General features: G+C 36.5%; 5 protein-coding genes across 7 annotated transcripts; 3 read left to right on the top strand and 2 right to left on the bottom strand.

The window, feature by feature from the left end:
* Positions 1–94: 94 nt before the first annotated feature.
* LOC128865408 (probable ATP-dependent RNA helicase DDX23) lies at positions 95–2,832 on the top strand. The gene is made up of 2 exons (XM_054105758.1): positions 95–1,994; positions 2,057–2,832. The coding sequence occupies exons 1-2, from the start codon at positions 238–240 to the stop codon at positions 2,718–2,720; spliced, it is 2,421 nt and encodes an 806-aa protein (XP_053961733.1). The 5' UTR covers positions 95–237; the 3' UTR covers positions 2,721–2,832.
* Positions 2,833–3,422: 590 nt separating this feature from the next.
* On the bottom strand, positions 3,423–18,172 carry LOC128865407 (cysteine-rich protein 2-binding protein). Of its 3 annotated transcripts, none has more exons than XM_054105757.1 (11): positions 18,087–18,172; positions 6,367–6,840; positions 6,156–6,307; positions 5,947–6,103; positions 5,482–5,880; positions 4,898–5,362; positions 4,595–4,835; positions 4,371–4,523; positions 4,173–4,308; positions 3,924–4,105; positions 3,423–3,854 (listed from the first exon to the last, which is right to left on the bottom strand). In XM_054105757.1, exons 2-11 carry the CDS (start codon positions 6,747–6,749, stop codon positions 3,678–3,680), a joined length of 2,445 nt encoding a protein of 814 aa, XP_053961732.1. In that variant the 5' UTR covers positions 6,750–6,840; positions 18,087–18,172; the 3' UTR covers positions 3,423–3,677. The 3 variants fall into 3 exon arrangements, with proteins under 3 accessions (XP_053961732.1, XP_053961731.1, XP_053961730.1); XM_054105756.1 differs by lacking the exon at positions 18,087–18,172 and adding an exon at positions 6,929–7,080; XM_054105755.1 differs by lacking the exon at positions 18,087–18,172 and having other exon boundaries at positions 6,367–7,080.
* Positions 9,102–9,990, top strand: LOC128865410 (cytidine deaminase-like). The gene is made up of 2 exons (XM_054105760.1): positions 9,102–9,368; positions 9,441–9,990. Exons 1-2 carry the CDS (start codon positions 9,305–9,307, stop codon positions 9,851–9,853), a joined length of 477 nt encoding a protein of 158 aa, XP_053961735.1. The 5' UTR covers positions 9,102–9,304; the 3' UTR covers positions 9,854–9,990.
* On the top strand, positions 13,527–14,651 carry LOC128865409 (cytidine deaminase-like). The gene is made up of 2 exons (XM_054105759.1): positions 13,527–13,739; positions 13,878–14,651. Exons 1-2 carry the CDS (start codon positions 13,667–13,669, stop codon positions 14,300–14,302), a joined length of 498 nt encoding a protein of 165 aa, XP_053961734.1. The 5' UTR covers positions 13,527–13,666; the 3' UTR covers positions 14,303–14,651.
* Positions 18,173–20,143: 1,971 nt separating the features above from the next.
* On the bottom strand, positions 20,144–21,364 carry LOC128863296 (uncharacterized). The gene is made up of 2 exons (XM_054102402.1): positions 21,039–21,364; positions 20,144–20,951 (listed from the first exon to the last, which is right to left on the bottom strand). Exons 1-2 carry the CDS (start codon positions 21,249–21,251, stop codon positions 20,298–20,300), a joined length of 867 nt encoding a protein of 288 aa, XP_053958377.1. The 5' UTR covers positions 21,252–21,364; the 3' UTR covers positions 20,144–20,297.
* Positions 21,365–22,896: the final 1,532 nt, after the last annotated feature.

Raw genomic sequence — 22,896 nt, 5'->3', positions numbered from 1 at the left:
ATACGTTTGTAGTACGTCGCCCCGCCTTATGAAACCGCCTCAACAACAAAACTAATTTGTGATAAATATGTATCAAACATCATTGTGAATTAAGAAGGTTTAGAGGTACAAAAAGAAGAGATTAAATGCCAAAAGTTGCGTCAATTTATAAATGTAGTACTCAAACGTTTTCATTAGAAATCTTTGCTTTTCCATTTTGATTTATACAAAAGTGTTAAAAGGCAAAAAATAGTTATTATGGTTAACGATAAAAGACGTCGATCGCATTCAAGGGAACGGCGAGATAGAGATCGAGATCGTGAGCGTGACCGGGACCATGAGCGGGAACGTGATCGTGATCGAGGTCGGGATCGAGAACGCGAAAAGGAACGTAATCGACCTCGCTCTAGATCTCGTGGTCGAGATAGAGATTATACCACCGACAAACGTCGTACCGACGAAAAATTGAAGGAGGAAAGGGAGGAAAAGAAGCTAATCATCAAAGAGGACGATGATGTGGAGGAGGTCAAAATGGTGAATTTTGATAATGCCAAACCGAAGAAAGAACCTCTTTCCTTAGAAGAATTACTAGAAAAAAAGAAAAGGGAAGAGGAAACTCGTAGCAAACCTGTCTTCCTTACCAAAGAGCAACGAGCGGCAGAGGCCTTAAAACGACGCCAAGAAGAGGTAGCTGCGATGCGTAGTGCCCAAAGTGCTGCTACTGCTGCAGCAATAGCAAACAGCGAAAATACAAATAATAATTACGGTATACCGCCCACACAACTCAAAAATGAAAGAATGGATCGTAAAGACCGCGAGCGCGAGTACGACCGGCGTGATAGAGATAAAGGAAGAGATCGTGACCGGGATCGGGATCGCGATCGTGAAAGGGATAGGGACAAGGATAGGGATAACAAAAGAGCTGAAGACCTTTCTCACAAAGATAAAGAAAAAGAATTAGAGGCAATACGTGAGCGCTATTTAGGAATTGTGAAGAAGAAACGTCGCGTTCGTCGGCTAAATGATCGCAAATTCGTATTCGATTGGGATGCTGGAGAGGACACATCCATTGATTACAACAACTTGTATAAAGAGCGTCATCACGTACAGTTTTTCGGACGCGGAAATGTGGCAGGCATCGACATCAAAGAACAGAAACGCACACAAAGTAAGTTCTATGGAGATCTATTGGAGAAACGTCGCACAGAAGCCGAAAAGGAGCAAGAGAAGGTGCGACTTAAAAAGGTTAAACGTAAAGAAGATAAACAAAAATGGGACGACCGCCATTGGTCTGAAAAAGCACACGAGGAGATGACAGAGCGCGATTGGCGTATATTCCGTGAAGATTACAATATCACGATTAAAGGTGGTAAAATTCCAAATCCCATACGCAGCTGGGCTGAATCTGGATTCCCCAAAGAAATCATAGAAATTATTGATCGAGTTGGGTATAAAGAACCCACACCTATCCAAAGGCAGGCAATACCAATTGGTTTGCAAAATCGCGACATTATTGGCGTAGCAGAAACTGGTTCTGGTAAAACTTTGGCATTCCTTATACCACTGTTATCTTGGATTCAATCACTTCCAAAGATAGAGCGTCTCGAAGATGCAGACCAAGGTCCATACGCCATCATTATGGCACCAACTCGCGAATTGGCACAACAAATTGAGGAGGAAACTATTAAATTCGGACAGCCGCTAGGCATACGCACAGTGGTTGTGGTGGGCGGTTTGTCTCGTGAGGAACAAGGTTTTCGTCTACGACTAGGCTGTGAAATTGTAATCGCAACACCTGGTCGATTAATTGACGTTTTGGAAAACCGTTATCTCGTATTGAGTCAATGTACATACATTGTTTTGGATGAAGCGGATCGTATGATTGATATGGGTTTCGAACCGGATGTGCAAAAGATTCTTGAATATATGCCCGTAACAAATTTAAAACCTGATTCAGAAGAAGCGGAAGACGCCAACAAACTAATGGAAAATTTTTATTCCAAAAAGAAATACAGGTTGGTATTCTAAAAATGTAAATTTGAAATACTTGAATTCCTGATTTTGTTGACTATTTCAGACAAACTGTGATGTTTACCGCTACCATGCCTCCCGCAGTTGAACGCTTGGCAAGATCATATTTACGGCGACCAGCAACTGTCTATATTGGTTCTGTAGGCAAGCCAACTGAACGTACCGAGCAAATCGTGTTTATGATGGGTGAAAATGATAAGCGCAAGAAACTGATGGAAATACTTTCCAAAGGCATCGAACCGCCAGTCATCATTTTCGTCAATCAAAAGAAAGGCGCCGACGTGCTTGCTAAAGGATTGGAGAAACTGGGTTACAATTCATGTACACTTCACGGTGGTAAAGGTCAAGAACAACGTGAATACGCGCTTGCTTCACTCAAATCTGGAGCCAAAGACATTCTGGTGGCGACGGATGTAGCTGGACGTGGTATTGATATTAAAGATGTGTCGCTCGTTATTAATTACGATATGGCAAAAACGATTGAGGATTACACTCATCGTATTGGTCGTACAGGACGTGCTGGCAAGAATGGTGTGGCCATTTCATTTGTTACCAAAGATGACAGTGCTTTGTTCTACGATCTGAAACAATGTGTTACGGCTAGTCCGGTATCTATCTGCCCACCCGAGCTGATGAATCATCCTGATGCGCAACATAAACCTGGTACAGTGGTGACAAAGAAAAGGAGGGAAGAGAAAATCTTTGCCTAAGTTAAGTGGAAAGTCATTACCCGAACTAAATTGATTTAATTTTAAATTTGTAAAGCTACATTTCATTTTGCATTGTAAACTTTATTCAAAATAAATCTTTTAACACACACAATCTTACGTTGTAGCAATTGTTACAAATTATCAGGTTTTGTTATTCATATATCGAAAAATCTTGCAAAGTAGGTGAAAGTGAGAAAGCAAAATTACATTTCATTTTGAGGGGAAGTTGGAAGTTTGCAAAGTAAAAATAAAAACGAATGCAAATTAGCGAATTGAGTCAAAATACTAAGTTTAAATAAAAATGGTGATTAATAGGGAATATGTAAGTAAATATATTTTAGATAAAATTTATAGTTTATTAAGATTATTATTTTAAAAGTTTGTTATTTCGAAATATATTAAATAGGAATCGGCAATGATGTAGAGGATTGTACATCTGAATCACAGCCTCCAGGCGGGCTCCGAAACGCAAATCGAAAGCATTGAAGGCATATTTTGTGTTTCATGCTTGTACTTCTTGGTTATTAACTAATTTGGAAATATATATGTACATACATGCAAAGACGGACACAAGGAAAATATGAAGAAAGCTTTGACCACCACAACAGGACAATTGCTGGTTTCCTCACAGCGATAATTAAATGAAATTATAAAATCGTGTGATGCTACGCTCGTTGTATTGCATTTTATTAGCTTTATTTTGTTTTTTAATAATTTAATACGAGCTTGCTCAACTGAAAATATTTTTAATTTTTGGAATTCTTCCCTAATAATTTAATCAGCTGTTGGTAACAATTGCAAATTCGTACTGGTTTTACGGTTATGTACCTTTTTTTGATATTTTTCTCTTGAGAGCGCATTCTCTGAAATTAAGTTACTGGACAGACCTTTGTTTTTATTCTCTTTATTTTCCTTATATATATTTTATTTCTTATCTAATTCATAAACTAATACGCACTACGATCTCAATAGTCGTAGGAAAAATGCGGTTCGGCTTTGCCTTGAATTAGCGGGTAAATATTTTTCATAAAAGTCCAGGATTACCTCTTCAATTTTGAAGCCGAATTTCTGGTACAGCACAACGGCCGGATTGGAGGCGGATACATGCAACGTAATATCTTTTGACATGCACGTCTTTGAAAAGAAAAAGAGTTGAATATTAAGAGATCAAACATACAACGGAAACTCTCAAAAGATCTCTACCTGTATGAGATGATATAACATAAAAGTTCCTATGCCGCAACGCTGCCAATTAGGGCGAACGGCCATAAATGAAATGTATGCTTCATTGAAGCCTACGTCAGGTACAAGGAAGCCACAGCCAACGATCAATTTATTATAGAGCGCAACTACACTGTAATCCGGATAGCTGAGGCACTCGGACACTAAAAATATATAGAGAAATACATAGGTATTTCAGTGAATAAATGATTGTGGGTATAGTCGTCTTACTGTCAATGCCAGGCCAAAAAGTAGTTTGAAGCAAAGCATTCACTGCTGCTATATGATTAGGGCGCACGTAGCAAAAATCAATCGGTGAGCGGAAAGGATACTCTTTATTGACTGTAAATTGAAGCTCGCACATCAGCTGCAAAATAGAAAAATATTATTTAAAGTACAAAGCTTAAATGGTATCCGCATAAATGGTACCTTTAACCACGGGGGTGCTAATGTTTTATCCCTGTATATAAACGGGTGCAAAATTCGATGGGAATATGGTGATTCAAACATTTCGTAGTCAAATGAACCAGCGATGCGTGCATAAAATGATTTACGTTTACTTTCCGTTGAAAGCGAAATCAACTGCAAAACGTATGGGAAATGTTGTGAAACTATAAAATTTAATACGGAATAGTTAAACCCACTAAGCATACCTGGTAGCGGTCAATTATTTGCGTATTGGTGTCATTCCTATCATTGCTTTTGGCATTAATTTGCTCATCTAAATTAAAAAGCATTGTGCCACGTTTACGCTTCCATTCTCGCACACACAGTTTTCTGTAGAAGCGGCGCACATAAGCGGGAATTAGAAGTTTACATTGCTCCTCGCGATCAAACAATTTACGCAACTTGTGCAACAATTCAGCTTCCTCGGATTCACTCATCATAATTATTCTAAGGTGGTAATTTTGGTTTGTTAATAATATTAAAGATTTCTTATTAAACCATTAATATACCTTTCGTCCTGTTCAAATGGCTTTTTTTCAGTTGGCTGATTGTCCATTTGTTCTTTTGTCACATCATCCTCCTCCTCCTCATCGACCAACCATGGCCAATTCCGTCGAGGAACCTTCGTAAAGAGACTTGGCTTGCAGGCACCTAAAGTTGATGAGATTTCAGCGGCTTCATTTACCGATTTTGTGTGTTGTACTATTTTGGATTCATTAAATTCAGCGTCTTTCTTTTTACTCTGTTTGTTTTCAGTTTCTGATTGCTCCACGTCTGATTTTGCTTCTTTCTTTATTTCTTGCTCGAAATTAACTAATTGTTGTTGTTCTTCTGTCGATCGAACTTGGTATTTCTTTGGCGATTGTTTAAGTTGCTGGAAGTTTGTAACTTGTACTATGCGTGGCTGATGCTCATCGTCTTCTTCGGCATCATTACTGTAGTCGGAAGTGGTTTGCATTGAATCTTCCTGGGTGCTGAAATTTAAAAATAAGTATTTAATAATTCGGATACTGCATAAATCCAAGGATGATACGAGTATTGATGAGTATGGATGATATGGTACTCAATTCGCCTTGTTATAAACCCAACTTACAGCTGCTCAATTCCGATCGTTGCTGGCGTGTTGTGTTCAGTCTGATATTCTGTATTGCGGAAACTTTTGAACTTATCAGCTATTGACTCTGAAGAATTTGCGGCGTATATATCTGAGTTGACGTTGGCTTTGGTTTCAGGTGTATCAAATAGCCCCACATTATCATTGTGTGCATCTAGTAAGGGTAGCAAGTCATTTTTTTCATCGCCGCCCACTAAGGTTTCCGGTGCGATATTTGGCAAGGTACTGAATAAATCGTAGTTGGCTAAATTTTCAGCCAAAAAGTCCATTAAGTTTGATTGAACAGTGTTAAGCGGTTGTTGCTCTTGGAAATTTTTAATGTCATCATCCACAATGTTAAGTTGTTTGGCCAATTTGGGTGTGCGGCCCATGTACGGTCTAAGAAGAAGCACAAATGATTTTTATTTAAATATTTCTATTTGTGAATATTAAAAAGAAACGTACATTGTACGACTGCATCCGTCAGCTGCAGACGCCGTTTCGTTATCCGAATCGGGAAGTCGCGTTCGCTTGCATTCTTGCTCCTCATCTATGCTATCAGCATTTTCGTGCAGTCGTTTATCGTTACGCATTTGAGAACGCCTCTGAGTTAATTCCTCATCTGTGAAATTATGATTAGGTAATTGTTTTGACATAACTTTTTGATGGCTTACACTTTCGATGAATTATTCTTGGAGTTAAGTTAGTCTGAGTTAGGCGCCACCAACCCGACTTCTGAATTGTTTCTTGACCCGACAAGAAAAACTCAGGGCTATAGTGTGATAAATTTCCCGATATGGAACCAAACCAATTCTTGCGACGGCGCCTGCTTACAAGACACAACCATTTAATTGGTAACACATATGGCGATTTTTAAATACTTACGTCCCAGGCTCCATTAGATAATCCCAGTTTTTGTTGACGAAGCTCACTATGTGTGAGCGCCAATGAAAGAAGCCATGATGACTAAGTCCCTTAGACTTCATGAATAAATTGTATAAGGTTAAAGTCACTATCATGAACCAAGACAAACGCTGGCGCACGAAATTCTCCCGTGGAGCAACTGACTTTGCCGACGATGAAGTAGAGGGTGCATCGTATTGTAGATTCATGCAATCGGCACATGTGAAGTCAAAGAAAACATCACCCAACAAATCACCAGGCCGGCACGTGCGCAGGCATTTGGCATGCACAAGAGATTCACATTCTACGCATTCCAGATAGTCATCGTCCTCAGCAACAGAGTGATTGCAATAGGAGCAATGCATGGATATTTTAATTTATTTATTTTTATTTTTTGTGATTTGAATAGGTTGGCCAGGTTATTCCGCTGCTTTTACGGTTGTTTCTTCGAAGTGACTGAAGACAGTAGACATATTTCTATTAGAATTTATATAGCTATGTTTAAAGCGATGTGGCGTTTGATGTGTAGCTATGAAATTATTACGTTTTTAAATTTGATTTGATTTGAGCACAAATATTCTTGTTTTTGTTTAGAAAAACGAGTGAAGCGTGGCAAGAAATATAGGGAGACACGAACCAATTATATGAAAAAACCGCGAATGTTTATATTAATCTAATAACAACAAAACGTCATCTATGAACAAAACCACAAAGAAGATGTTCAAAATATCAAAGTGTTGCCAACACAAAAAGAATGCATGTAATAGAATAAAACAGGAATTATAATGGGGTTATGTAAAAATTTTAGCCTTTTTGAAGGGAGGGCTTGGCACTGTAGACCGTATTGCTAAATCTCCTCATAATAATAATAAATGTGGAAAGCCTGTACATCTAATTATCTTTTTACACGATTCTTTTCAGCGCATTTGATTTAACACGAGTAAGAAAGAAATAAACAACTTTTTTCTTAACATGATTTAATATTTTATTAATTTTTCTTGAATCTCATAGAGTAAACAAAGGGAGATTTGAGCATGTACGAGCGTTTAAGGGGTTAAGGGGTTTTCCAGAATTTTTTCTGAGAAAACTTTTAAATTTATTGATCTAAAAATGTTTACACATATTATGTTATCTTTTAACCGTATTTTAAGACTTAGGTTATGTTAGCCTGGTTGGCAATAAGCTACGCATAGACCTTTTGGTCCCTAGCGATACAAGATGGAGACCGACCTCTATGCATACCTAAAGTAGACGACATGTAGGATGTCAGCGCTTTTGGCGAATCTAAGCTGGGAGATCCGCGTTTTAGATGTCCTCCAGACCCTTAAACAATGGGGCTCCCAGGCATTTTAAACGCGTTTTTAATAATGCCGGACAAACGCAGAGAAGGTGTTCTAAAGTTTCCTCAACACCCTCTCTGCATTTCCTGCATTTGTCCGTTTTGCAATTTTAAGATTTAGTATTAGTAAAAATATTTATATGGAAAGGAGTTATAGCTGATCTTCGGAAGCTTCTCTCAAAAGACGTTTTGCGGTCACCCCTATATCTCTGAACTGGATCCTCTGAAATTAAAAACCAAACAGATTTTGTTAAAGTAATGTTAAATCTGGGAATTAATCGAAGGAATATGCAAAATAAATTTTTTTGAAAAAATGACGGCTTCTAAAAGAAAATCGATTTTTGACCAAAATTTCGGTCTTATAATACGTTTACAAATGCATTAATCACCTACAAATCCACCAAATTAATCTACCCGTTCACATATGGCAGATTATCTGCAAAATTATCAACACTGTTTTGAGAGGTTTTTCTTCATAGAAATTAAATTTGGTGGAATATTTCGGTGTTTTTGGTTTCTTTAATTATTATTAACGATATGAAGAAAATACAAGGAGAAGGAATAGCTAATTTAATTGCGGAATTCGCTGCTAATAATAAACAGTTGGAGGAAATCCGTATGAGACGTTTACTGAGGTTGCAAAAAATTATGGCAGCAATGCGCATGATATTCTATATTACATTTTATAATAAGTAATAAGAGGACAAAACGTTTATGGGGACACGCTTTTTTCTGTAAAATGAGTCCCTAATTATTAATATTTAACAAACATTTTATTAGAATTATGTTTACAGACCTGTTTCCTTTACCGGCATCCATTTCATTTAGTTTTTGTTTTGATGTCTCTCCTTACAATCGTAATAATAATTATCGATAACACAAAAACACAGGGTTGTATATCAAAAAGTATCGTTATTATGTAGGATTATTTTATAACCTTAGATTTTGAGAGAGAAATTTTGTATGGGAAACGTGCTTTTTAATACGGATTTTGAAATAAGCGCGAAAAAGTTGTCATTTTCTTATATGTGAACGTATTATAAATGAGTTTTTTCTTAAATTCCGTGCACAAAATACGGTTGTTTTGCATTCTTGTGCTACTGGGAATTTTACTCTCTTGTAGAGAAATGATTTGGCTTACTCTCTAATTACCGGCCCCAGTCGGGCTGTTAAGAAAATAATCTAATGCAAAGCGCATTTTTACAAGGTGATAACAATACCGAAGCTAGACTGTTTTTTCTTGCGATTTCGTAGTTTGAGTGGTCAAGGATTCTGTTTTGTTGCTGTTTTTTGTTCTTGTTATTGCGTTACTACTATCACCTTGTATGAATTCGCTTTGATCTTAAGTATTTTTAAACTCACATTGCTTTTTAAAACCCGTCAGTCCAAATATATTGAATTCGTTTAGAAATTTTATAATCATAAATGAAACTGATTGAAACTGTCGACTGTGTTAATAAACGTATTCGTGAAACTAACTAAGCGTTGGATAGCTTCAGTCAACATAATTCGGAAATTTATTCACACTACTATCATTTATTTTGCACGAATTTACCTAATCTTCATAATTCTAACTAGATAATGCCACGAGTAATGGTGCATAATGTCAATGATGACAAGCAACTACGGGATTTTAAAGATTTAAGTATGTCATCTCAATTCCATTTTTGGATAGGTACAATGCTTTTCTCATTCTCATTCTCATAAATTCTTCTAGCTGCTGATGCAAAAGAGCTAATAAAGGCAGCTATTGAGGCACGTCAATACGCTTATTGTCCGTATAGCAAATTTAAAGTGGGCGCAGCTATACAAACAGGTGACGGATCAATTTATACGGGTTGTAATATCGAAAATGGCGCTTATCCGGCAGGTATATGTGCCGAGCGTACAGCTGCTTGTAAAGCGATCAGTGATGGTAAACGCGATTTCGTTGCCTGCGCAGTTGTGGCCCAGCAGGATAGTGGCTTTACTACTCCTTGTGGTGTATGTCGCCAATTTTTGGCTGAATTTGCTATGGCAAGAGACTTTCCACTATATTGTGCCAAGCCAGCTTGCCCGCCATTGCAAGTGCTAGCGACAAGCATTCGAGATTTGTTGCCACGAAGTTTTTCTTTTTTGGGAAATAAATGAATTGGCGCGCGTATTATATGAGATGACATTTATTGATGCATAAAACTCATTGTGATGAAATACATATTATATATTTGGACATTATATCAAATAACTTCATTTGCTAAATCATACATTGTATATTTTCAATGATAATATAATAATAATACACTAAATTTTTTCAATTATTTCATTAAAAAACAAAAATGTTAAACTCTAAATTGGAAATTGTTTTCCGACTTCGTGAGATAATATGAGAACAGTAGGGCATTCTATTTATTGATATATTATGCTGCAATTTGGGTAGGTCGGAAATGTAGTCAATTATTGTATACCGGAAGAGTACACATAGCTTCCATTTCCGATTGGCGAGTACCATAGTAATTTTACTGAGGCCATGCGTGTTGTTTTTTTTATTAATAAACATAATTTTAAACCAAAGTGAATTTATTAAAGGTGGTATCAGTAAATCAGTTGATTTTTTTTTCTTTCGCTGTGTTCATGTGGATGTCAGCCCAGAGTGAAACAAGGCGAATGCATTCTTTGTTTTCTACTTTGCCAATACTTTTCTTTGACAATCAAATGTACAAAATATTGTTGTTGGTCTAGGGCCATTTCCTTTAATGAATGCGCCTTGTTTTAAACCGTAATTTTGAATGTTTTTGTTTTTATTTTTTATTCATCTGACAATAAATTGAATACAAATTAATTGAATTGAATGTACTTTACAGAAAATATAGTTACTTTAGAACTATCTTCTTTGGAAAACGAATAAAATGAAATGAAAAGTGATTGAAGATTGCGTTTCGATTTGAATGGTTTCCATGTCCTCTACTTATCACGGTACCTATTCCAAACCTGGCTCCCTCCATAAACCTTAAATGGAACTGGGTTGGGCTGAGCGTATGTACCTTTATTCTAGCCATACACGACTGAGCTGTCTATCCCTTCTCCTCCTTTCTTGGAAAATGAAACTAACTGGTTCTCGCTCAATACTCAGTTAACGCTTTCTACTATTTGCTTTTATGCGACGATGTGTTTAGACAATTTTCTGTAGATCTTTGCATTTCCTGTATCTCGCTCGCACGACAGTCAGTCCTACATTACCTGAACGACCTGGATTTATATATGACCAAGGGCGGCCTCTCCAGCAGTATTCCCCAAACAATTGTAAAAACAACAGCAGTTCTTTATATAGAATTCTGTATAAAATTAAAATAATTTATTATATGATATTGAGCAATGATTTTTACGTGGTTCCAGGTACGATTCAACGCCTTCAACTCAACATTCTGGTGTAGAAGCAGTAACATGAGATGCCTAGAATCTTATAAATGCTACACCAATGCTAATCCCTATTGAATATTCCACATGGTTTATGGGATAAGAGAAAAAACGCAAACTGTGGATAGGTTCTAAATATCTAATTATCTTTTTACACGAATTTGATTTAACACGAGTTAAAAAAAAAAAAAAAAAAAAAACACCAGTCTAACGGTTAGATGCGATAGAAGTGAAACCTTCCGTAAAACAAACTGAGAGAGAATAAGACGAAGGCAGCATTAGGAGCAAGATAATTATAGGTTCATTATAATATTGCTATAAAGTTCATATTTTATTTTCTTCATTTTATTATTATTCATCCTCAATGTTTTCAATTTCAACAAATGATACGAGTGGCTTATGATAGCTAAAATATGATACAAATGCTTTGGTTTCGATGTTGTCTTGAAATACCGCGCCAATGGTTGTTTTTGATCGTGTTGTCGATTCAGTGCGATTGTTACACATTTTTAAATTGAATGTTGTATTGAGAACGTCAATTAAAGGAACCGCTGTGTCCAATGCAAAATTTACGTTAAAATCGCCACTTAAAATCATTGGAACTTTATTGTAATCTTTTCTAAGTATCCGCGATACTTCTGGTGTATACTTTATTAAATTTTCGTGAATGAATTCCGTGATGCTATTTATTGATTTTTTTTTCTGTCGATATTCACGACACTTTTCTGCATTATTTTTCGGCATAATTGCGGTAAATATTTAAAAATGAAAATATTTACGAATATAAAAATACACACGCGATTGCTATTATGAGCGTCCCCAGCAAAATCTGCGTGACCGAAACTCTAACACAATTACATTTTTTTGAATGTTACAAACACATATGCACGCAGGTTTTGCTGGGGCGTGACCGAAACTCTAACACAATTACACATATGCACTCGTATTTGTTTGAAAATCGACTTTTTTTTTGGTTCTCCGTCACCTTTGGAAAATGTGTAAACAGTAAGCAAACTTTATTCATATATTTTTCCTCATTTTTGCATCAGTAAAATTAAACAAACGCCGTAGCCGAATGGGTTGGTGCGTGACTACTATTCAGAATTCACAGAGAGAACGTCAGTTCGAATCTCGGTGAAAACACCAAAATTAAGGAAAACTATTTTTCTAATAGCGCTCACCCCTCAGCAGGCAATGGCAAAACACCGAGTGTATTTCTGCCATGAAAAAAAGCTCCTCATAAACATATCATAAAATAAAAAAATAAAATAACTGTATAAAAAAAATTTTTTTCTTGTGATTCGAACCAAGGATTTTGGATCGGAAGTTCACATTGCTAGCCGCTCGGCTATCGCGCCATACTGTCGGCGCTGGCCTAAAAGTTATTTAGTTCGTCGCTACGTGTATATGTAATATTCGTAGCCAAGAGTGTCGCTTTTTTCGTTTCACTTTTTCTCAAATCACTCCCAACGATTCTAAAGAAGTTTTCACTTCAAAAATTTTTTTTGTACATGATTTTTTTTGTTTTAACACGATTTCAATCTTTTATGAATTTTTCTTGAATCTAATAGAGCAAATAGAGTCAGATTTTTCGACGCATGTACGAAGCGTTTAAATTAGTATCAGGAAAATTCTCTGAGACTCTGTAGATTTTGCTCTCACCGTTTAATAATTAATTTCTTATAATATTTTTATTGAATTAAAATGTGTAAACACGAAAGAAATTCTTAAGAATTCAGAATTTTTAAAAAAAATTTGAAAAAAAGCTTTGATCAGGCACAAGATTATCTATTAATACAACAAATTTCCCTAGTCCGATTGATTTTAGACGAATTATCCAAGGACTTGTAATGATTACCGGAAGGGACATCTGGACAAAAGGGCTCCACACAAACAGCGATAACTTTTACAATTATTAATTTTTTTTTTAAATTTTCCTAAAGTCAAGTCGAAACATGATATATTAATGCTATGTTTTTATTTTTGTAAAATAAAGCAATTAACTAGCAAAACAAAAATTATTGACAATCATAGTTTTTTCGGGTCCTGACTTTAAAAATAATTGTTTAATATTGATTTCACCGATTCTCTTTCTACACGAATTTTTTGGGAACGTATCTATCGTGTAAAAAGAGAATTGGATGTACACTAAAAGGGCGTTAGTTTGAAACTACTGGATTTTCCTGCATGGCACGTATCACTGAGTTGGTGGTGGTCCATGTGCTCTCTTTGAACTCTCTCAGCCAAATTTGCTGCAATCAGTTGGTAATAAATATTTGTCTGTATTTGTTTGTGGTGGAAGTATTGATAAGGAGAAGAGAACACAAAAGAAACAAGAAACTACAAATAGTTTTTGTTGGTTTTATACTAATTAGTTGTTTTTTTTATCTAGAAAGTAATTTGCGAAAGAAAACAGAAATTATTCAGTTGGCGATCACAATTTGAGGAGAATAGAAGGCGCACAAAAACGCACGGATTTGGAAAAATCGTACGAAATTGTGCTCTTTAAATTTTAAAATAGATATTAAATAATATAGCAATAATCGAAAAATGGACATATACGAGGTGACGGGATTAAAAAGACCAGAAATTGTCGAACACATTAAAAAATACGCTGATTTGGGTGAGTAGTTATTGTCTCAATGCTTAGAACGTGCGGACATTTATCCATACAAAAATGTTGCAAATGAAACAAAATTATGGATTCGCATGTACAATTGTGCATAATTGCTTACTTATATACAAATGTGCTTGATTGTAGATGCATCAACTAAGGAATTGATACAGGCAGCGATTGCCGCACAGAGAAACGCTTATGTTAAATACAGTAACTTTTATGTTGGAGCAGCTTTTCGCACAAAAGACGCTCGCATCTTTGCCGGTTGTAATATAGAAAATGCAAGTTTTACACCAACAACATGTGCCGAACGCACAGCCTTAAGCAAGGCAATTAGCGAGGGATACACTGAGTTCGTTGCCGGTGCAGTTGTTGCTTATCAAGAGGATGCCTTTACAACACCTTGCGGCGTATGCCGGCAATTCATCATGGAGTTTGCGCCGAGCGACATACCGCTTTTCATTACCAAATCGCAAGTTGGTGTTGAGAAGGCTAACGATGAGCTGGTTCTTGCCACATCTATTTACAATCTACTGCCGCATGGCTTCCGCACATTTAAAGGGAATTGATGGATAAATTGCGTGATGATTCAAAGAACAATTTATTAATCAATACATATATACATACATACATACATATATACTTAAGTAGTACTGCTTTATCAAAAAATGGACCTCACTTATACCGTTAGCCTGTGCAATAAAAATTATTACTTATGTAACTGTAGAATGCACTTATGTAGAAAACTACAGACTGGTGGCAATAGTAAAAAATATTTGTTTTGTAGTAAATAACAATGTAAAATTGTGTAAAAATGTGTGTTAAATTGTTAGAACTTTATACACTCGTGTTCATATTTTAAATGTAAATACATATTTTAATTATTATTTAAATAAAATGAACAGCTTTTTTAGTTTACTTTGCCGTATTAAATGAAAATTCCAAGTTTAATTGTAATAAATGTCTGATGAAATGTGTAATGCATAGCTGCTTTTTAAGTGGAAATGTCTGCGAGCAAGACATACAACTTCCTTGCCAATATTTATATTTTCTGTCGCGGAAGTCACTAGGTCTGTTCATAAGGCAAATAATTTGTACAAATTATCAAGTTTTGGTATTCATGTATCCGAAAAACTTGCAAAGTAGGGGGAAGTGAGAGAGCAAAATGACATTTAACTCTGAGGAGAAGTTGCAAGTTTTTACTGGACACATTTTTACTTGTAAGAATTTGCAAGTAAGAAAAACAGCTGAGCGCAAAATAAAAATAAATACGAATTTGCGAATTAAGTCAAAGTTCTAAATTATAAAAAATAGTGATTAAAGTGGAGAATGTAAGTAAAGATATTTTAGATAAAATTTGTAAAGTTTATTGTAAATCGGCCACAGCTGTTAGGCATTTTTGCAAGTGGATTCATTCCGCCATCTTTCGTTCGCTACTCTTACAATTTCTTCGAGGATACGTAGTTTACATATTTGCAAGGGTATACCTATATCATTGTCTATATACTCACCAGTCAATTTGATACAGATTTTCACTAGTTCATCGGCTCTGCAGTATCCCTCAATATCACAATGGCCAGGAACCCATGTTATCATTAGGTGAAATGATTCGGCCATCTCGTTAAGAGATGCGCGGCATTTCATGGCTACCTTGGAGGGTGACGACTGTTTTGTGAGGGATTTTATCGCCGCCTGGCTATCAGTGAAAATGTAGACATCATCTCCCGATATCGCATCATACTGTACTAGTATCACGGCTTGTATTATTGCCATTAGTTCAGCCTGAAAGACATTACAGCTGTCGGGAAGCCGAAAACTGAAGGAGATCCCCAGATGCTCGAAATATACACCTCCGCCCACCCTGCCATCGAGCTTTGAGCCATCTGTGTATGCATGACTTACCTCGTCCCGTTCCTACTCTTCCCTCGAGGGTAGGAGGATCATGAACGATGTAATGGCAGGTATAGACGGGACTGTATAGTCCACCTGTGCGGGAAGCCCCAACGTGTCAACCAGAGGTAAGTTACTGGATTTTGGCAAGTTACTGGGTAATTTTTAGCTAGACATACTATTTCGATATACCATTTTTGTGGAAGCTATTACTGGTGATATCCCTATTTTTGAGAATTCTTATACGCATTCGTAAAGATTTGTAGCACCAAAGCGTCACGTCTGTAAAATACGATAGTTATCGTGCAATTTGGAACTTTTCCGGTATTATTATTATTTAATATCCAAGTATTCGCTGAAACTCACTTTGATTAAAATACGGAGATTATTGAAAAATGATTGCAATTGCTTTGGCATGCCTTATTAAACGAATCTAATGATCTTCGAAAAAACGTGCATGCAAAATTCTTGAAAAAAGCACATGGAAAACATGATTTTTATACCCGCGCACTAGTACTCAAGGGTATTATAATTTTGTTTACGAAGCGGTTTTATGTAATAGCATAAAGGAATTCAGACAGATAGGTATATGTATAGTTAGCCAGTTCCGCCCGTCTGCCGGCCGCACGATTACAAAAATTGAAATATTTCAATGAAACTTGGGATACTTATTGCTTTTGATCTAAGGTAGTTTGGTACTGAAAATGGGTGAAATCGGCCAATAACCACGCCCACCTGTCATTTAACAGTAGTTTTTCAAAACGAAAATAAGCGTTTAAATGAAGCAAAATTACTTAAAGTTGGCACAAATAGTGAACCCAAGAAAAAAATATACTACGGGTTTACAATTTTGGAAAATGAGAGTGCCACGCCCACTATTAAGTAAATATGTTTACGAGTATCTCGATAAGAACTTAATAAAACGCGCTCAAACTTGGTATACATTTTGCTTTCCCTGCCTCATTTATGTGCGACATAGTAAATATTATTGAAATGCTGAATTTCTAAATTGCTTTAAGACTAAAATTCCGTTCCTCCCTCGGATGCTAAAAGCTACAACACTCATTGTCTATGGGCGCGAATTTAGCTTTCTTTAATTGTTTTTATTTTAAATAACTGAAAACTTTACAGGAATTTATCGTCTGAGTATCTGAAGCATGGAAAAAAAAAAAAAAAAAATTAGTAATTGGCGCTGACATCCTTTTTGGGAGTTTGTTTGGCCGATCTCCTTTTCCTATTTGTGGCGTGCGTCTTGATGTTGTTCCACAAATGGAGGTACCAAAAGTTTTAAGCCGACTCCGAACGGCAAATACATAGTTTTTATGAGGAGCTTTTTTTTCGTAGCAGAAATACACTCGTTGGTTTGCCATTCCCTGGTGAGGGCGACTACTATTAGAAAAATCTTTTTCTATTATTTGATGTTCATGCACGAATATTCGAATTTACGCACATCCACATGGTAGTCACACACCAACCTATTTGCGTACGGCGGCCGCTTTGAAAATACGTATACTCGTAGTCCCGTTAAACGTAGTTTACTGTGTTTTCCCCCTTATTAACTTCTAATAGTGATAAAGGAGTGACATCGTGGGGATATGCAATAAAATTTTCTTCGAATTGCTGGCAGGGTTTAAGCACAAAAACTCAAATATATACATACATATGTATAGCATACGTGATATGCATATATTTCAAGATTATTAGATAATCCATATTAACTCAAATGCAATGTGTTTTATCTTTGCGATAAGCATTGCAAATTGAGTACCTGCAAAAGTTAATAAATTTTTAAAAAGGTATGCAAGTTCACGCATAAGTACAATATATACTTATGTAAATATTCGTACTTCAATAACAACGATTAGTTATGAGCCCCCCGTTAAAAACACTCAGATTCATATAATTATTGGGCACATGCATATGTGTGTATGTATGTAAGCACGTACTCAAGTATGTTACAAGAGACTCTCTTACGTAACAATAAGGAATTTTATTTATTCTATATTTACGATAGGTTGGAATGACCAATAAAATAATTATTTGGATGTCTTGACGTGACTGCATTTACTAGATTTGTCTTTTGAAATTACGTCTTACAGACACTTGTTTTAAGTTTGTTCAAGCCATAAATTAATCTTTGGCAACGTTGAAGAAGATGCAGGAAAATGCCAATAAAATTTTTTACGAGTATTTTTATTTTGTATTTTAATTTCTAAAATCCGTGAAGTTTAACGGTATGAAAAATATCTTTGCACTCACTTAATAATAAATTTTAATAAAACTATTTAGAGGTCTTTATTGCTTGATTTCTGGGAACGCTTCCAATTGGCAATCAGTTCAAATTTAATGAATTTAACTTAATTTCATAACCACCTTTATTATACTAACAAAATATTTAGTTGTATAAGCCCAAATGCTTATAAATTTTGTCCTTACATATAACGAATTTCAAAAAATAATTACCTGAAGCACCTGTGACTGTTAATATGTACATATGTATGTATACAAATGATGTAAACAAATAACGTTTTTGCATTACGTTCGCGATTTTAGGAAACTACCAAAGGCATAACAACAAATTACCGTTACTTAACTCTATCTTCCTACCAGAGAATTCCTACTTCCAGAGAACATTAACGTTCCTGCTACTTCTCTCATACCTGTAGTTAGCTGTTGTTGCAATTTAGTTAATAAAGGCAAGAGGCAAATAAAGGCAACAAGTAAGGAAGGCTAAATTCGGGCCGGACCGAATTTAATTACCCGTGCACATTTGACTAAATTTTAATTTAGGTTGTCTGTTAATTTTTGGAATCAAACAAATCCATTGGCAATGAGAGTTATGGCTCGTAACATCAGAGCTACGAACGGAAATATTTTGTACAAACATATAAAAAGCGTAAAATATTTAAATAAATATTAAAAAATTGATGTATGTCGCATCTAAATGAGATGGGGAGCAATACGTGCACTAAATATAGGCAAGTTTGGTTAAGTCGTTTTCTAGATACTCGTACACGAATTTACCTAAAAGTGGGTGTGGCTCGTCTCATTTTCCAAAATTTTCTTCCGTCGTACAATTTTTTCTTTTGTTTATTCCTTGCACCAAATTTAAGAAATTTTGCTTCGCTTATACCCTCGTTTTCGCTTTTGAAACTACCGCCAGATGAGAGATGGATATGGGTGGTTGTTGGCCGATTTCGTCCATTTTTAAGGCCAAACTACCTTGAACAAGGAGTAATTGGAATATTCTATTTTTTGTTCTAGTAATCGCCTCAGCAGACAAGCGGACATGGCCAGATCGACTCCTCCCATTATTTCAAGAATTTTGGTATATATGTACATATAAATACAGGGTCCGGCACTCGAAGTGTAACCAACTTCAGACCGCTCGCGCAGCTAATGCACGGGCATCAACTGAGTGTTAGTTGGCGGTTTATATATGGTTTACAAGCGCGCGGCAACATTTTGTCGAGAGTAAACGCGAAAAAGGAAATTCAGTAATGGATTTCAAATGTAATAGTGTGATTGCATTATTTTGACTGGCAAACCTTAAAGTAAATAAAGTTTTTGTTCATCGCACCATTACTCGTTACAATTATACTGGTAGCATCGCGAAATGTCACGGAAGTGGTCATCAAAAGAGTGCAATGTCACGTGAAATGGTTTAAAGAGAGAAGAAGCGATTTTAGCGAAATCCCCACCGAAGTGCCAATCAAATGGTTAAAGAACAAAATATCTGGACCGTAGCATCCGCCGCATACTGAAAAATGATCTCAAAGTCAAGCCTTACAAGAACCAAAATGCGCATGATCTCACACCAAAGCAGCAACAAGTCAGACTTGAGCGAGCGAAGGAGTTGGTTCGCTTGGCCGAAAACGGTCAATTTCCGAACATTGTGTTTTCTAACGAGAAAATTCTTCAAATTGAGCAATTCGTAAGTTCCCAAAACGATAGAGTTTATTTGACCAACCGTTCATACGAGAATTCGATTCATTGATTGGCCACTAGGAGACAGCACCCGCCACAGGTAATGGCTTGGGCCGCTGTAACCGCAGATGGGCGCTCTCCAATTGTTTTCATCGAACCTGGTGTTAAGGTTAATGCGAAATATTATTGGGAAATTATTCTGGAATTTTCTTTGAAATCGTGGGCAGACAAACATTTCGATGGCAGATCATGGACGTTTCAACTCGCCACCATCTCACAAAGCTCGAGTGAACCAAGAATGGCTAAAAAACAGCGTTCCGAACTTCATAACGTCCATACGATGGCACTCAAATGTATCAGAGGCAAATTCGGTGGATTATTCTCTTTGGGCTATTTTGGAGAGCAAGTTTCGAACTAAAAGATTCACCCGTCTCGTCCCGATTCGTTTCTGGACCGTCTCAAGGCCATAGTCAAGGCAAAAGGTGGTCATATCGAGCAAAAGTGAATTGATTCTTAATTTTGTATTATTTTCACACATTTTTTACTTTGAATTGAATAAAAGTAATTTTCCAAACTAAATTTATGGCCTTTTTAAATGGTTACACTTCGAATGCCGGATCCTGTACTAGTCCAGCCAAAACCAAATAATTTGCATTTGTTTACGAATTTCCAAAACATGGTAATTTATTCAAAAAAACGTATGAGGTTAGCACTAATTTAAATTTCCTTTTTTAATGTCTTGCACCCTCAGACGTACTTCTGCGTTCGCTCACCGGAACCATATAACTTATATTCAGTGTCTTTGGGTGATGGAGTTACAGGATCGTGCGTCAAACGATTGTGTATGTGCGCCGTGTTGAAGTCTATGGCACGTTTAATGGGCTCTATAAAGTTGGCACGCACTTCGGTTGTCATACCGGAGTTAGGCACGCGCTTTACTAAGCTCGGAAATTCACAATGCCGCTTCGGGCATTCAGTGGCCGGCTTCTCATTGCACATAGTATCGTCGCGATCGAGAAAGACCCGCTTGGTGGGAGCTCTTTTGTCACTCCAATTCCAGAATGTTATGTTGTCATTTCGTGCCACACTATTCTTCAAATCATCGGGTGTGTAATGGACAAAGGCCAGACGTGAAGTTGTCGCTGCTGGGTCGAGCAATTTCGCACAACCCGGTTTGGCACGATTGATGACTGTACGTGAAACGGCGACGGCAGCAGGTAGAGGTATGGGGGTTGGTGGATCAACAGCTGATTGAGGTTTCCAAAGGAAATCCTGTTGCATCACGCTACTGGCTGGACGCATTGGACGACTTATGAAACGTAAACGGCGATCTTCAAAGTTTTTCATCAATTGCACTTTTGGGCCAAGTGAAGGATTTATTTTTTTATTCGGGTCATCGTACTGTGAATTAACAAGTTTATGGGCCATATGGAAATGTATAAATAAAAGGAGCACATAAATGAAGGAATAGACATATGAATTACTTACTTTCCATGCGTAGTTTGCCTTGTAATCGCTGGTGCGCAGTTTCTCTAGAGTTGGATCAACTCTATAGGCTTTCGATTCCTTGAATTTCGCATGCATATCTTTGCCCATCATTGTGTCAGTCATGTAAACGTGACTCCTATAGGTTGAGGTGCGCATATCGTCTTTGCACTCATCACTTGGCTTTTTATAATCGATGAATCCGAAGGCATTCATATTCCAAACGTTTCAGTTCCTTGTTCTTGCACAGTTACACAAATAACAAAAATTATACGAAATAGAATTAAAAACAAAAACAAATTTTGTGTTTTTTCCTGTCTGGTGACGGCAAATAGAAGTTAAATATTCCATTTCGCATGCATACAGTGCCTCACAAAAGTATGCGGAAATATAATTTTCCTAATAGAAAACCCAACAAATTTTATTAACTCGGCTTCACATTCAAAAACTAATTTTTTAATACAGATAAACAATTAGCTTTCTCTTGAAAGAAATGATTCAGCACTTCAAAAAATTATAAGTGGAAACCTTGTAAGCTTCTTGTTATGGACGCACTAATCAATTATGTAAATCAAAAATGGATTAGTGCCAATACCTGTGAAATTGCTAAGCAAACATGACCAAGGCTAAATTTACGTCTATCGAAGAATATTATAAAATTCAGTAGACTTCAAATTAGGACCTTAGTAGGGGCTCTCACAGGACATTGTCCCATAGGAAATCACGCAAGAAGATTAGGCGTTTACATGCATGATTTCTGTTGTAGCTGTAGGAATGAGGAGGAGTTGGAAACAATTCAACACCTTTTTTGCACATGCCCAGCTCTAGTCAGAAGCAGGAACCGATACGAATATTTAAGATCCTACTTCTTAATGAATATATGTAAATAGTCTACACACTTTAGGTGTCAACAACCCTTTACGCTTTGTCCAAAGCTCAAGATTATTCAATCTGGAAGGGGGAATGTAGCCCAGCCCTTGTGGCTCACAACGGAACCATTTACCTTCAGGCACAAGAGCACTTCTTTCCGCGAGCCATCTGTCACAACTAAAAAACGTGTGTTCAGCGTCATCGCTCAGGTTGGCTATAATATAAATAAGTTAAATTCGCGCCCAAAGTCGAAAAAGCCAGCCTGGCCAGACCCGCATGCCCAACGGTGGGTTAAATAAAAGCTTAGACCACAATGAAATGACTGAATCACTTTTTTATCAATAAATAAAAAGTGAAAAGAGTTTCTGATATTTTATTACCGAGAAAAAATATTGTCGAATACTCTTGAAAGGCACTGTATGTATGTACATTTATTGATGAAAGTTGCTAAGGTAGCGAGAGTATTATCGTAGGCATGGACATAAATAAATAATTGGCGCGTATACTTCTCTTTGTTGTTTGACCGAGCTCCTCCTCCTTTTTGTGGCTGGCGTCTTGTATTTGGGATGTTGTTCCACAAATGGAGGGACCTACAGTTTCAAGCCTACTCTGAACGGTGGATGGGTTTTTATGAAGAGCTTTTTCATTACAGAAATACACTCGGAGGTTTGCCATTACTTGCCGAGGGGACATACCAAAGCAAATACAGGTATCCCTCGTATAACGCGATAGTTACGTTCCAGAAGAATTGCGCGTTATGTAATTCCGCGTTATCTAAAACATAGTTTTCATATAAATTTGGGGGTTATGTGCCAATAGGTTTTTTTTAAATAAAATACATACAAAATAGCAGATGCGCATATATTTCAACTCAATACTAAAGTTTAGACTTTCTTACACAATTAAAAACACAAAACAAAAAATTTAAAAACAAACTAAAACAAATTAAAGGTTTATTAAAAACTTTATTGTTATTCTTCAAACTTCATAT

The sequence above is a fragment of the Anastrepha ludens genome, chromosome 5, assembly GCF_028408465.1.
Source record: "Anastrepha ludens isolate Willacy chromosome 5, idAnaLude1.1, whole genome shotgun sequence".
NCBI lineage: Eukaryota > Metazoa > Arthropoda > Insecta > Diptera > Tephritidae > Anastrepha > Anastrepha ludens.
Note: the sequence above shows the minus strand (reverse complement) of the source record. Positions and strands in the feature narration are given on the sequence as shown.

Bases quoted from the DNA above. Each gene is read 5' to 3' on its own strand.
- LOC128865409 (XM_054105759.1), top strand. From the start codon at position 13,667: ATGGACATATACGAGGTGACGGGATTAAAAAGACCAGAAATTGTCGAA. The intron at 13,740-13,877 runs GTGAGTAGTTAT...GCTTGATTGTAG, and splicing joins TAAAAAATACGCTGATTTGG to ATGCATCAACTAAGGAATTG.
- LOC128865408 (XM_054105758.1), top strand. From the start codon at position 238: ATGGTTAACGATAAAAGACGTCGATCGCATTCAAGGGAACGGCGAGAT. The intron at 1,995-2,056 runs GTTGGTATTCTA...TGACTATTTCAG, and splicing joins TATTCCAAAAAGAAATACAG to ACAAACTGTGATGTTTACCG.
- LOC128865407 (XM_054105757.1), bottom strand. From the start codon at position 6,749: ATGCATTGCTCCTATTGCAATCACTCTGTTGCTGAGGACGATGACTAT. The intron at 5,363-5,481 runs GTAAGTTGGGTT...TTTAAATTTCAG, and splicing joins ACGATCGGAATTGAGCAGCT to CACCCAGGAAGATTCAATGC. The intron at 4,106-4,172 runs GTAAGACGACTA...ATATATTTTTAG, and splicing joins TTTTTGGCCTGGCATTGACA to TGTCCGAGTGCCTCAGCTAT.
- LOC128865410 (XM_054105760.1), top strand. From the start codon at position 9,305: ATGCCACGAGTAATGGTGCATAATGTCAATGATGACAAGCAACTACGG. The intron at 9,369-9,440 runs GTATGTCATCTC...AAATTCTTCTAG, and splicing joins ACGGGATTTTAAAGATTTAA to CTGCTGATGCAAAAGAGCTA.
- LOC128863296 (XM_054102402.1), bottom strand. From the start codon at position 21,251: ATGAATGCCTTCGGATTCATCGATTATAAAAAGCCAAGTGATGAGTGC. The intron at 20,952-21,038 runs GTAAGTAATTCA...GTTAATTCACAG, and splicing joins AGGCAAACTACGCATGGAAA to TACGATGACCCGAATAAAAA.